Genomic DNA, 15,337 nt, shown 5'->3' with positions numbered 1-15,337 from the left:
GTAGCCCGGGGTACTGAGTTGCTTAAATGACTTGCTGAGGGCCATGTGGCCAGGATGTGTGATATTCTGGACTTGATCCAGGTTTTCCTACCTCTAAGGCTAGCTTCTCTACAATAAGCTATGTTCCTCTCTTATTTCATCAGTCTTTTTAAGATAAAGCTTTTGCTTAAGATTAAACAATTGCTTAAAATGAACCTTTTCATTGATGACAAGTTACTTTATAAATGGGAACATTTATGTATTTTCTTCAGAATTCTGTGCATTCTCCATCTTAAGGAAAAATTTATGAGACAGATGTCTAACACAAAGGATAGATACCTAGATATCAGACACAGATATTTCAACACCATGTGATCTTGGGCAAGGTAACTTAACCTGTTTTTCTCAGTTTCCTCATCCGTAAAATGGACATAATAATAGCACCTCTTTCCCAGGGTTGTTGTGAAGGATCAAATGAGATAATAATTGTAAAAATGCTTAGAATAATGTCTAACACATAATAAGCACATATTCATGTTATTATTTTGTTAATGTTGAGAGTGCTTGACTTTTTGGTTATTCTTTCTGTTCTGTCTTTTCTGTCTATGAGGGATTACATCTTCTCTAGGAACAGTAAAAAAGGGGAGCCTTACAAACCAAATAGATTTGCTAATGGCCAAAATAGTGGTTGTAATAAACCCTAAAAATGGGAAACTTACTTTTAAGTATTAAAAATATTGTGCTGGAAAAATTTATCACCTTAGCAGCTTATTGGGCTTATATACTTTTCTAGTTGTAGCTGCAGATCTATCTTCACAAAAAAAGTCTTTCTATTTTTATAGGAAAGGTAATTTGAATTACACAAGTTATGGCTTAGCCAATATTAATGTTCAGCAGTGCCATAAAACCCAGGCTTACTTGCTGTTAATCCTCTCTTAGCTAGATCATTAGGTGTTTTTTTTTTTTTTTTAATTCAGCAATGCCATATTTGTTCCAATTTGAAAATTAGAAAATAGACTTAATAGGATAGCATTGAAGTTAGTCTAATTGGATTTTCTTGAATTCATGACTAAATTAGATACCACATTTATTAAACCTCTAAAGAAAATTCATTGCTTTTCTTTTTGGTGCTTCTGCTTCCACTGACAGATAATTTTAGAGGACTTTCTTTTCCTCTTACTATAACTGCTTTATTAAAAGTACTGTGTTACTGTTTTTGTATTTTAAAGAATTCCTAAGATACTAGTAGGCATTGTGACTTACTGGAAAAGTCACTTTTAGGGATTTAGGATCTGAATGCATGAACAGTATCATAGTTCTTAACCTCAGGCATCTCACAACATGTAAGCAAATAAGTGTGATATAAGATAGGATATGATTAGATCAGAGGAATTAGAAATTCCTTTGTTGGAGAGGATATTCATATTAATGAAATCATAGATTCATAAGGTATTGAAATCAGTATGGGGTTAATAAAGACCTCTTAAGATATCACAAGTTCTGGGAGTAGATCATTGCATTTTTACAAATTAGATCTTTATATCCCTAATGGAGAAAAAGTTGATGATTATTTTTTGTCCCAAACTTCTCCTAGTAATTCAGTTGCAAAATGGCTTTTTAAAAATTTTGTCCAGTTGTATCTTATATTTTATATAGCTATCAGGAAGGTTTTAATTTAATTGTAGAGATGGTGGAACTGGAGTCCCCAAAAGGACTTGTTCAGAGATCCAGGACTTGGCTCAGATCTTCTGAGTCCAAGTCAAGTGTTCTTCTGGTTGATAGTATTGGACAAAGTAGTTAAAGACTTTGATAACATGCTGAATTTCAAAATTCTTTTCTACCTGGTGTGTATGTCTATAATCCATGATTTTTCTTTATTTTTGATTAGGGGAACACAGTGTAGTAGAAAGTGTGTTAGATTTGGAGTTGTGGAAGTAGGAAGGACAAAATTGACAACTAATTGGTTATGTGAGGTAGAGTGAGGAATGAAGACTAATAATGAAGTTGTGAGCTTGGGAATGAGATGGTACCTTTGGGGGGGGAAAAGGAAACTCAAAGAAGAATGGATTTGGGGAAAAAGTAATGAAATCTATTCTAGACATTGGTTTTGAATTCAGACTCTGTTACCCACATGACTGTTTGTATCTATAAAATGAAGGGCTTGAATCTGTTGATCTTGAGAATTTTTCTAGTTGTAAATGCTATGATGCTATAAAAGTCAAAGCATTTTTTTTAAATAACCAAGTTTCTACATAGTTCATCATTATGCATTTCTTTAAAGGCTACTTAACATTTTTTGAACACTTAAAAATGATCCTTCCCTTGCAGGAACTCACAGAGGATGGGCAGCAGTGCAGATGCGTTTGCTTCATGAATTAGTGTATGCCTCCAGAAGAATGGGGAATCCTGCACTCTCAGTGAGACATTTGTCGTTCCTTTTACAGACCATGTTGGATTTTTTGTCTGATCAGGGTGAGTAAATTTTATGAAAAATTTATTTTTCTTTTAAAGCATACTAACACCTGGAGAATTACACTAGTCATTGAGAACACAGGTAGAAAGGCTGGCCATTTCTCTGCCTCAGCTCAGGAATTATTCTGGGAAGTAAATAAATACTGTCCAGCAGGTTGTGTTCAGCTACCTACATTTGTGATATAGGGTGCTCATTTTAAGTAAATATACAAAAGGCATTTATATCTTTTTTGGAGGAAATGATGGGGAACAATTCTGGTAATGAAAAATAAAAAGAGAAGAGAATAAGCATTTATATAGTGTCTATATTTGCCAGGCACTGGTATGACCTTAGTGATGCATTAAGGAAATTATATAGGCAACTGAATGAAAGAATAGATTGAAAAAAGAGAGACTATAGGTAGATAACAAATTAGATAGGTATTAAAATATTCCAAGAGAGAGGTACATGGAAAGATAGGTACAATTCTGGGAGCTATCTCAGAGGTCAAATAAAATAGGACAAAATGTTGATTTGAATATTAAGAGAGGAGGAAGACAGAAAATTCAAAAAGATTGTTTTGACATTTTCAGTTTAGGCGACTAGGAGTATAGTCATGCCATTAGTAGGAATAGAGAACTTGGGAGAAGTAGTAAATACTGGGCAAAAGGGGATAAATTTGTTTTGGGCAAGGTCTGATTTGAAGTGTTCTTGGGACATTTACGTGAAGGTATCCTGCAGTCAGTTGGAAATATGTATCTGCAGCTTGGTAGAGATCTGGGATGGGGGTTAAGGTGTGAGATCTAGATTTGGGAATCATTTGCATCAAAATCATAATAGTCCTTCTGCCTTTGACTGTCACAATATTAAAGATATGTTATATGTTTGAGCATTTTTAACTCCTCTGATTTGTAGCCTCCATTTAGAAAATCACTACCTGATAGTACTTAGTGCTATGATGTAGTTTCTCTCCCTTCCTTTTCATGATCTTCTTTACAAAATTAAAGAAGAAATGTTTTATTGAACTAATGAGGAAAACAAAATGGGACTGCTTTATACTCCTTTTTCCCTTTCCAAACTGTTAGTAAATAGACATCTACTAGGCAGCAAGGTAATGCAATGGGTAAAGTGTTGGGCTTGAGGTTAAGAAGATCTGAGTTCAAATCTATCCCTAAAAACTAATTCTATGATTCTGGGCAAGTCCTTTAATTTCTGTTTACCTTAGTTTCCTTATCTATAAAATGGAATGATTATAGCAGCACCTACCTTTCAGAATTGTGAGGATCAAGTGAAATATAATTGTATATTTGTAAAGCACTTAGCACAGTACCTGGAACATGTTAGATGTTATATAAATGCTGGCTTTCTTATTACTATTACTATTATTATTGAACAACTGTCCTCTGTTTATAACATCTAGGGAAATTCCTAGACATCTACAATCTGGAGTATTGGAGTCTTTTTTCCCCACCAGAGGAGGTTATCAAGTGATATTCTCTCTTTCAGTAGTTTCTTCTAGAGTTTGCTATTGTTGGCTATTGCTGCCCTTTCTTTAGTTCTTCCAAGTAGAAGGTCCTTCTCGTTTTTATCATTTTAATTTACCTATGAACAATAATTAGTTATTGCCAGAAGAAAAATTCTGATTTTTAATTTGAATCAGTGTGGTGACATTCTTTGATCTGCAGATTCTTTTCATATTCATTTAATATTATAGATGGAATATTAGTTAATTTTATAGGTATTTCATCCAGAATTGGCACGTGGTTTTAAACTAGACACTTTGTAGTGAGGCAGCTATGTGACCCTGTAAATAGAAGCTCATGTTCTGCCTTAGACATTTAGCAGCTATGTGATTTCACATTTAGTTTCTTCATTTGTAAAACATCTGAATTTTGTGGCCTCTAAAGTCCCTTTCAGTTGTTAAACTGTGATCCTAATTTTTACTTTAGTGAGTGCTAAAAAGAAAAGTCAGTTCTTTATTTAGCTGTGGCCATATGTGGATCTTTCTCTGTTTTCCAAATCACTTTCTTTCTTTAAAGGAGTTTTTAGGAAGTTGTACTTGGCTACTTGCTGTTGTCTCTCCTTGGTGCCTAGTGTGGTGCTCTTTTCATACCTCAATCTTGAAAACATGTTTTATGATATTTCCCAGAGGTACCAGAGAGGAAAGTAAATAAATTCTAAATCTCAATTTGAATTAAGCTGTCCTAGTAAGATTTATTTTTGTGATAGTCACTTTTTTTTTTTTTTTTTTTTTTTTTTTTTTTAAGTTTGAAGAGCCTTATCATCTCAGTTCTGGTAGTTGCCAAACACTTAGACTTGATTACATTAGATTTTTCAACCAAGCAGTTTGTGTGAAAAGAAAGATGCTTCCATAATGATAATGATTTTTTTTTTTACTTTTCTTTCTTTCTTCCTTTCCATTCATCTTTTCTCTTTCTCTCCTTTCTCTCTTCTCTCTCTCTACCCCTTTCTCTTTGTCTTTTACTTTCCTTTCACCTTTCTTCCTTTTTTTGTATGCATATATATATGTATGTATAAGTATTATATGTATGTATAAGTATTATATATGTGTAAGTATTATTAAAAGCTGAGACTCCTGGAATCAATAAGTACAACCTACAGTCAATAATTCTGTATAGTTACAGAGTGCTTTATATGCATTATATCATATGAGCCACCTAACTACTCTGTGAAGTATAGAAGACATGTATTATCATTGTTTTAGAGAATTGGAGAGGTTGAATGAATTCCTAAGTTCTCACAAACCAATAAATGCTAAAACCAGGCTTGAATCCTGGTATCTCTCTCTTCTAACCATTTTCCCTTCTTTCTTTCCCCTCTCTTCCTAAGGGCAGTAATTCTCATTGTACCAGTTTCTCTCATTACACCTTTTAAAAAAATCTGAGTTGTAAGGGACTTTACTTGTCATTAAATTTGATGATCTTACTGGTAATAAGTATATGAAAATTTATCATCCTTATCTTGAATTTAGGCTCATAGATTTAGAGGTGGAAGGAACTTTAGACCTGGGCCAATTACTTATTTTACAGAAGAGGAAATTAAAATCCATGGAAATTCAATGATTTGCCTGATTCAGATGATAAATGACAGTGCTAGATTTTGAACCCAAAGCCTCTTCAATTCTAGTATCTTTTCCTGTAAATTTCTTCTTCCTACTTAACAAACTTTTCCCCCCAAGAAGGTAAATTTCACATGGCATAATAATCAAGCATATCTTTTTCCTAGAGCATCCTCAGTTTGTCCCAGAGAGATTAACTAAAATGACAGCTCTGTCTTGTTTATATTGAAGAGATGTCATTTTTGTTTTCATGTGAAATGTTATTGCATTATGTTGACTCTGTGGCGATTAATTAATGATGCAAAGGTAGTTAAGTTGAAAGTAGAAGAACTTGGGTGATTTAATAATGTTAAACCAATAGGAATGTCCTTAAAGGTCGTCAGGTTAATGGTAGTTGGTTTATTTGGGACTGTTTGAAAAAGGATAGAAGTCAAGAGATCTAGAAAGTTCTCTTCTCTTCATTCTGACAGTAACTAGTTTGGCTTCAGACTAAGTAATTTAATTCTTCATGACCTTTATAATTTCCTCATAAAATTGGGCTATTATTATTTTTGTATTGTAGTCTTGTTACTTAGGAATAGTTTATTACATGGTAACCTTACATTTTTGTAGTATTTTAAATGCTTTCTATATAACATTACTATGAGGAAGGGAGTGCAGGTGTTACTGTTTCCATTTTGTAGATGAAAAAACTGAGACTGCTAGAGTAAGCCTGTTTTGTATTTTCTCATGTGTGTGCATTTAATTTCCTTGTTGCACAGAAGCCAAGAAGTATTTTTCAGTTGTTATTATACACATAACTTTATAATTAACATTTTCAGTTACTTCAATATTTGAATTTCATGCAATAATGTGATTAAGTTGAAAAATTGGAGAGACTTTCTAATTCTTTTATCACATGTAAAAATGTAGTGATGAAAGACTAGTTGAAATTAGAAACTCTGGTTTGAATTCCTTATAGTTAGCAGATCTTGGGAAAGTCCTTAAACCTTTCCAAGATTCTAGTTTCTCTTTTAAAATGGGATTCATTTTTTTTTTTCCTTTTTGTCTCACTTTCCAGTAAAATTCTATTCTTATACCTCATCACAATGTGGAGTAAGTTTTTTTGAATTCTCAGAGACTATGCTAAACTGAGTCCAAGATTCTGATTGTCTCTCAGTTGTTTCAAGAACCAGCCTAGCTCCACTTGGAGAGGCTCAACATTACACTGATTACAAGGTGATGAATTTTTCTACTATAGCAGAGAATATCTACTAAGTTATAGAGAGATTGCAACCTACGTCAAGGAAAGGAGAGTACTCAACCCGACCAAAATTATAGATCTTTGAAGTACTGATGTATTTACCTCACAGAATTGTTTTAAAGATAAAACAAAGTAATATCCCTACAGAGTCTGTGTATTAAAGGAGAAAATAACAGTTTTGTTTTGCACATGTTGAGTGTGAGATGCCAGTGGGCTCTTTAGGAAGATCTATCTAGAATAATATTCCTTTGATCTTCTCATTTAGAAGGCTCTTTTAGTGGCTCGTTGGTAGCATAGTAGGTGCTGGAGAGAGTTAGTGATAATGATGGTGGTTTTCAACAAGTATTCTTTTTTGTATTATCTAGGATTCACAAGATTTTTTAAAATCCCTTTTTAGGGAGTATTTTATAAACCTGTAGTACATAGTTTAACATAACTATGGTTTAATAGTCTATGATGACTCTATTCTGATTCTTATACTTTGTATTTTTTTCTCTGCTTTCTTGACAATCCTGATGTAAAACCACACAGAAATAGGATGTATGGAACCATGGGTAGATGGAATGGAGCTTTTTTCTCACTGTATGATGTATGTCAAACTTATAAATCATTGTACCTCCCTGTTTTTTCTACTGTGACCTCAAACCCAATGTATCCCAAAACAAGCTTATTGAATTTTCCTCAAATCTTTTCTCACCTTCCTCCTCTTCTTTCTTCTAGTGGTATCCCTTAGTGACCTATATTTAAAATTTTGGTTATGATCTTTTTATATGCCATACCTCTACACATATATCAATTATCAGGTCCTCTAGCTTTGCCTCACTTGGAAAATTTTCAGTAGTTTTCTTTTTTCCCCACAATAAGAAATGAAATCCTCAGCTTAGCAATGAAAATAATCTAAAACCTACATCCTGCTTAAATTTCCAGTCTTATTTCCTCTTACTCTCCTTAATGCACCCTTTGGTCCCGTCAAATTGATTGACTTGATGTTCCCTATGTGTAATATTTCGTCTCCTACCTCTATGTTTTTGCTTGTGTGGTCTCCCTTGTCTATAATGCACTCCTTCAGTTCCATCTCTTATAATCCCTAGCCTTCTTCAAAGCAGAGGTCAGGAACCACTTCTTATATAATGTAAGGTCTTCCTTTATCTCTGCCCTTCCCTTGTTTTTAGTGTCATCTCTATCTTGAATTTACTTCATTTTATGGGTGTGTGTGTGTGTGTATGTGTGTGTGTGTGTGTGTGTGAATATTTCTTTACTTTAAAGAATATACTGTAATCCACCAGTATAATAGAAACTCCTTGAGTTAGGGTATATTTTATTTTTGTCTTTTTAACCCCCACTGCTTGGCACATGATGCTTCACAGAAGTTTGTCAAGTTTAGTTAAATTGATCTTTTGCACATTTTCACTAATATAACTGTGGTAAGGTAGGTCCTTATTACTCCTTAATTACAACTGTCTTTGACGGCTTTCTACATATGAACACCAGATTTGATTTTCCTAATATATTGTTATATCTATAACATTTAAAATGTTCCGCATTTAAAATAAAAATAAAAAATAAAAAGCCTTCTGTGTTTCCCATGTCCCCTGAAGAATGATATGTTTTTTAAATTTAATTTAATTAAAATGTGTAGTATTTATTGTATAGGTTTTCTTTTTTAAAAAAATTTTTATTGAAATTTTTTATTTTCAAAACATATGCAAATATGATTTTTTTAACATTGATCCTTGAAAAACCTTGTGTTCCAGTTTTTCCTCCCCTTTCCCCAACTCTCTCCCCTAGATGGCAAGTAATCTAGTATATGTTAAACGTGGTAAAAGTGTATGTTAAGTACAATATAGGCATACATATTTATGCAATTAATCTTGCTGCACAAGAAAAATCAGATCAAAAAGGAAAAAAAAATGAGAAAAAATAAAATTCAAGCAAACCACAATAAAAAGAGTGAAAATGCTATGTTGTGATCCACACTCAGTTCCCACAGTCCTCTCTCTGGGTGTAGATAATTCTCTTCATCACAAGATCATTGAAACTGTTCTGAATCATCTCAATATTGAAGAGAGCCACATCCATCAGAATTGATCGTCCTGTAATCTTGCTGTTGCTGTGTACAATGACTACTGATTCTGCCTATTTCATTTAGCATCAGTTCATGTAAGTCTCTCCAGGCCTCTCTGAAAGCATCCTGCTGAGAGTTCGATATTCTTTTGACTGCTCTTTGTAATCTGGCTTCAACCTGTCTTTTGAGCCTTTCCTACATTATTCACCTGTGTGCCCCAATGTTCAACAAAGATCCTCTCTATCCTTTCACTCATCTCCACATTTCCTGCTTTGAGTGATTGGGTTTAACTCCCTATCTACTGGTAGGTAGAACATTAGAATTCTGGCTGTCTCCCTACTTAATAAACTCTCGGGATTCTTTTACTTCTAGGAACAAATTCAGACTGTCACATAAAACCCTTCACCATGTGGACTCTACCTTCCTTTCTATCCATATTTGATGTTACTCCCCTTTACATAATTTAGGGCACAAATTGGCCTTCTTCTATTCTTCACATGTATTGGTGCATATCTTATCTTCTTCACAGGCTTAGAATGCTTTTGTTTTCATATATGCCGCTTAGAATCCCGAATTTTCTTCAAAGCTTTTACATTAAGAGTTTTTAACTTGTGGTCTATTTTTAAATATATTTTTATAACTGTATTTCAGTATAATTTATTTCTTTTGCAATTCTATATATTCTGTGCATTTAGAGAAATAATTATAGGAAAGGGTCCATAGATTTTATCAGACTCCCAATGGGATATTTGATTAAAAAAATAAAATGAAACAAAAAAATGTTAAGAACATCTGTTCTGCCTGTAACTTTTGCTGTATATCCTAGGTGCTGCTGCCTCTTCTGTGTTTAGTTTGAATCTGTTATATATATTTAAATATGTCCTTATTGTCTTTTCTAGTGGAATATGAATTCCTTGAGAGCTAGGACTATTATTTAATTTTCATCTATCCCAAGTTACCAGCACAGTGACTGTGTTTAATGAGTGCTTAATAAAATGCTTCCTGGCTTGCTTTATTGTTAGTATTATATAACTTTTTATGAGATAAGAAATGCAAAGGAGTTTTAGTTGAAATAAGGGAATGGATTACAATTGACAGAAGTATAAATATAACCCAAATTAATGGATTTTTAAATTTTTGTATATAAATATGAATTCAAGTATAAATATATTTTAACAATGGCTCACATAAATGCTTTTTGCCAACAGTTACAATGAGTAACATTAGAAAGAAAGTTTTAATGCATGTTTTTTCCTTTGGACTTTGATCTTTCTGATGTTAGGGCAGTAAGACTATTGAAGACCCAGATTTTAGATCCAACTTAATTGTTTTTAAGTTGGTGAATTTTTTTTTTTTTGCAAGTCATAGATATACATCTTTCCAAAATGTATTATTCTTTGTTATTTGAGGAAAAGAAATGTCATGAGAGATAGATTCCTTTGGCAACAAAATAGACTATATGTTCTTATTGGCAAAATTTTTTCTTGTTAGCGATTTCTTGGCTTGCTAGAAGGCTCCATTCATTAGCCTTTCTGCCTATTTTAAGATGTGTATTTCATTGTTGTAGGTAGAATAATTTAGGTAAAAAGGAAAATGATTGTAACATTTGCTGCTTGTTTTCTCTTTATTCTCTTGACTCAGTATGTTGTTTAGTGAAGTTTACTTTTCATCTAAAACTTTAATGTTCTCGCCTTGATTTTCAGTGTCATTTAGGTTAATGGCAGAAGTTACTGGTTCTATTAGATAATTTTTTTTTTTTTAAAGCCAACCCATTTTAGAAACATATCTTTATTGATTTTAGGTGTTGAGTAAATGAAGGATTAATTAATCAGATTGAGCAAAGCAACAGATATAAATAAATCTGACACTAAATTTCTGAATGAAAGTCAGAAATTGCTTCACTGACACTTTCTTAATGGTCTGATTTAATATGATGAGATCTCTGCATGATGGATATCTGGCAGTAGTAATTGCTGCTTTGGTTGTTATTCCTTTCACTAAGGGACACCTGGCATGATGCCAACATGATAATTGGAATAGTCATTTGTAATGACCAAATTTACTTTGGATGCTGATGATATCTTTTTCTTTCCTTCTTAGTTTCATCAGGGCAGGTAAGTAGTGGCCATTGAGAATGGAGATAAGATTTTAAGCAAAGGAATTGGGTCACAAAAAGTTCAGGACTTTCAAATTCACATACCCAGTTTTTTTTTTTTTAACTACAGTTTTAAACTAAACTAAATAAATATATTTATTTTTCTGTAACTCATGGAAATCCACTTATTTTCCTTAAATATTAGATAATTAATGATGTCATTTTGAATGTCTACTTTTTATACTATGGTGAGATCCTACAAAAAAGCACTGGGATTGCTAATAGCCTTATCTTATAATAGTATAAATGACTGTTTTCATTTGTATCAGTAAATGTATTGACTGCTTTCAAACTATATAATTTTGAAAAAGCTACAATATATGTTCATTGGAACTTTTCTGTGATATTCTTTAGCTCAGAACAGAATATAAATTATAAACTTGATTAATCTGTGGCCTAATACAGGAACATTGTTGAAATAGCTATAAATTCTGTCAAAGAGATATAGTATTAACATCAGCTGTCCTAGAATATTAGTTAATGAAAATGTAAGATTGTCCTGTTACAAAGACTGTGTTACAACAAGCTCTAGTTAGGATATAGAGTTGACCTGAATATACATGTAGATAAAAATACTTTCCTGTAAAGAATAATTAGAGGCTAATCTAATGCTTAACATTTAATTATAAAATCTTTAATTCTATTAGATTGTAATGTTGAGAACAACATGATGTTATGAAAAGATTGGGAGTTGGGAAATTTGGGTTCAAAGTCATGTGTTGTTACTTATTAAGGGGAATATAGAGATTCTTTTGAGGTAGATAGACATACTTTCTCCTCAATATATTCCTTGGGCTTTCTTTCAGAGTAGAAAACAGGACTGGAGTGACATTAAACAATTCTTTTCCCTTTTCTTAACCTCTAACTTCTCATCTGTTAAAAGAGAAACTTGATTAGATGACCTATAAAATTCCAGGAAAGTTCAGCTCTGAAAGACTTTATAATTCTATAGACTTTCAAAGCAATTTAAAAACAAATATACTGAGGTAGTTACGTGGCACAATGGATAGAACATCAGCCCTGAAGTCAGGATGACCTGAGTTAAAATTTGGCCTTAGACAGAGTTATGTTCCTAGTTATGTGATACACACACAAATATATATATATATATATCAGACAAATCATTGTCTCCTTTAACTTTGTATCATACAGTGTCTTGCCCATAGAAGATACTTAAGAAATGTTTGAATTAGATTAAAATATTGATAAAAAAGGTTTTTTTTATACTTTGTTAACATACAATTCATTCTGTCTACTATTGTGGATCAGTTTCTTTATCTTATCTTTAATTGGGGTATAGGTAAAAGCTAAAGGAGGATGCTTAAGTACTTTCTATCCAATCTATATTCTTAAAAGTATATATGGATCCATATTTTCTTCTCTCCTTTTAAACTGAAAATTCCCGAATGGAGAATAAATGTAAGGAATGAAAAAGGGAAGAATCTTTATTTTAGGGCAAACATTCTTCCCTTTCATGTTTTCTTGGCCTAGATTTGAAGTCTTTCCAGTTTGGTAAGATCTGTTTGAATTTTCCTTGTTTTGGCATAGCCTTTAAAAATCTAGGGCACTTTGGTATTTGATTGGCCAGAGGGAAAGAAGGGTTTTAGTTGAAGAAGATGAAATTTATTAGGAATAAATGAACTGTCCTTTACTTATGTTCAGAAAATCAGTAACCCAAGTAAAAGGATAGGTTGAGATGTGACTAATGGGTCATGTGAAAAATTCCTGAGGCTTTAGTGAATTCACTACTTGATAATAGTTAAGGTGCTATTCTAACCATCCACTGTCCTGGCCTCAGGACATTTTAGAATGATATTGTGAAGACAGAGAATATTCAGATGATAGAAGCCAAAACTATCCTCACAAGAAATGGTTGAAAGAAATGTGGATATTCATTCCAGAGAAGACTTAATAGAAATAAGAGTAATGCCTTTAGCTCTTTGGAGAGTATTTTTTTTTTTTTTTTTTTGTTTAGGCTCAGAAGACAGGACTGGTGTCAAAGTTATAGCATGTCAAAAATCTGACTCATTATATTGAATTTTCTAATAATGAAAGCTGTCCAAAAAACCAGGGGGAGGGCTATTGCATATATTTACTTTTAGGTTGAATGATCATTTGTTGATGATGTGTTATCCTTCAGGTAATTGTTGAGAATGACTTCTGAGAGACTTTTTTAACTACTAAGATTTTATAATTCTGGAAGGACATAAAAATAAGTAGTTGGGAGTAGCCCAATTTAGAAATGATCTTCTGTCTATTCTATTACATATGACCAGTATCAGCTACTTGTCTATATTGTATGCATTTTTATGAGAAAAAAAAATTAATTTCAGGGTCCTCATAGGAACATTGTGACAAATGTGGCATTGTGATGGGCAGGCTTGTGAGAGGCAGAATGGTACCATAGAAAGTTACTAAATTTAGGTACTAAAGATTCGAGTTGGAATCCCAATCTTGCAGCCTCTTGGCTTTATGGCATTTAGTGTTGTTACCTCTTTCTGAAATATCCATCTTTTTTTTTTTTTTTTTGATCTATTGAACTTGCACTCATCATTTAAGCCCTTTCCTTTTTTCAGTCCATTTATAATGATACCTTACCTTTCCGTACTTCACCTTGTACTTTGTTTCACAGCCCTTTGATATACTTTGTCTTTTTTTTTCTAATTTAATTTTTTAGGTTATAAATATACATTCATTTCCCTTCCCCCATATTTCATGAGTCATTTGGGGAGAGAAAAAGGAGAACAAAAAGGAAAAACTATGACAAAGGAAAAAAGATGAAAATAGTATTCTTCCATCTGCATTCAGCCTTTATAATTCTCTCTGTGAATGATGATGGCATTTTCCATCCAAAGTTTATTGGAATTTCCTTGGCTCACTGAATTGCTGAGAAGAGCTAAGTTTAATTTAATTGATCATTACATAATATTGCTGTTATTGTATACAATATTTTCTGGTTCTGCTCACTTCACTCAGCATAAGTTCACGTAAGATTTTCCAGAGTTTTCTAAAATCAGTTTGCTCATCATTTCTTATAGCATAATAATATTCTACTACTTTCACATACCATAACATATTTAGCCATTCCCCAACTAAGGAACATTCATTCATTTTCCAATTCCTTACTGCCACACAAAGGACTGCCATAAACATTTTTTATGATCTCTTTGGGATACAGGTCCAATAGAGACACTGCTGGATCAAACTATATGCACAGTTTGATAGCTCTTTGGGCATAGCTCCAAATTGCTCTCCAGAATGGTTGGATCAGTCTTTGATATACTTTGTGAGAGTTATTTGAGCTTATCTTTTGCCCCTCTGCTAGACTGTTATCTCCTGGAGTGAGGTGAGAGAAGAAAGTTCTTCCTCAGCACCTAACATATTGTTCTTTCATTTAGGTGTTTAATATAAAAGACATGGTTCTAGTACGAAACCATCTAAACTCTTTAGGCCTTAGTTTCCTTCCTCTATAAAATGAGAAAGGTTTAACTATATTATCTAAAATCCTGTGATTTCTTATCATATGTACTTCAACTTGCCTTAGCAACTTTACTATGTTATTTGCAGATTATAGATTTTATCATGAGTTAATTTATAGGCATTCTTTTATATCATTTTTTTAAAATGGAGTTTTCATGCAATTATTGACAGTTTAACTCCAAATACTGGTATGTGTTTAGGTAGCATCTGGCAGTGCAGATAGGGCAGGGCCTGTGTGTATACAGTGTTGCCCATCTTGGCATGTCTTATTTTGTTGTAACCCCTAAACAGTCCTTTAAGGAAGATAGGGCTGCATCTGTGATCTTCATTTAAAATTCTCAGAGAAGTTCAGTGATTTGTCCAGGTTAAAGCAATAAAGATCACAGCCAAGACCAGAACCTGAGAGCCATGATTCCAGGGCCAGGTTACAACCTCTGTTTTTCTCTTGTCTCTATCTGTTTTCCTCTTTATTTCTGTCTATCTCTCTGTCTCAGTCTCTATTTTTCTGTCTCTGTGTCTCAGTCTCTCTCTGTCTCTCATTTTCTGTCTTTCTATCTCTCTCTGGATCTCATTCTCTGTCTTTCCCTCTGTCTCAATTTCTGTCTCTGTCTCTTGTTGTGACATGGGAGCCACCTGCCAGTGGCTGCTGGAGGTCTAACTCAGACCTGTAGAATGGATCCCTTCATGTGAGAGGATGATGATGATACAAGGAGACTGAGAGGCAGTTGCATTCTCTGACCTCTCCCCTCTTCTCTCTGCCTCCCGTTTATTTCATTTCCAGTCCACAAGCAACACCTGTGTTAGTAAGGCTGCCCTGCAACTCCTTCAGATGTTATGATCCACAGCTATGGAGGCTCTTGGAGAATTGACCTGCCTCTTCACCT

The 15,337-nt window shown here is 33.3% G+C and overlaps 1 protein-coding gene across 3 annotated transcripts in view; it reads left to right on the top strand.

Moving 5' to 3' along the window:
* The window catches only part of TRAPPC9 (trafficking protein particle complex subunit 9), a 1,007,235-nt gene that overhangs the window by 88,433 nt on the left and 903,465 nt on the right, over window positions 1-15,337 (top strand). For all 3 annotated transcript variants that reach the window (XM_051971143.1, XM_051971142.1, XM_051971144.1), the window contains one exon: window positions 2,308-2,451. In XM_051971143.1, coding sequence (XP_051827103.1) covers window positions 2,308-2,451 — 144 coding nt within the window. The remainder of the gene's footprint in view (window positions 1-2,307; window positions 2,452-15,337) is intronic.

This window comes from Antechinus flavipes, chromosome 1 (genome assembly GCF_016432865.1).
Source record: "Antechinus flavipes isolate AdamAnt ecotype Samford, QLD, Australia chromosome 1, AdamAnt_v2, whole genome shotgun sequence".
NCBI lineage: Eukaryota > Metazoa > Chordata > Mammalia > Dasyuromorphia > Dasyuridae > Antechinus > Antechinus flavipes.
Note: the sequence above shows the minus strand (reverse complement) of the source record. Positions and strands in the feature narration are given on the sequence as shown.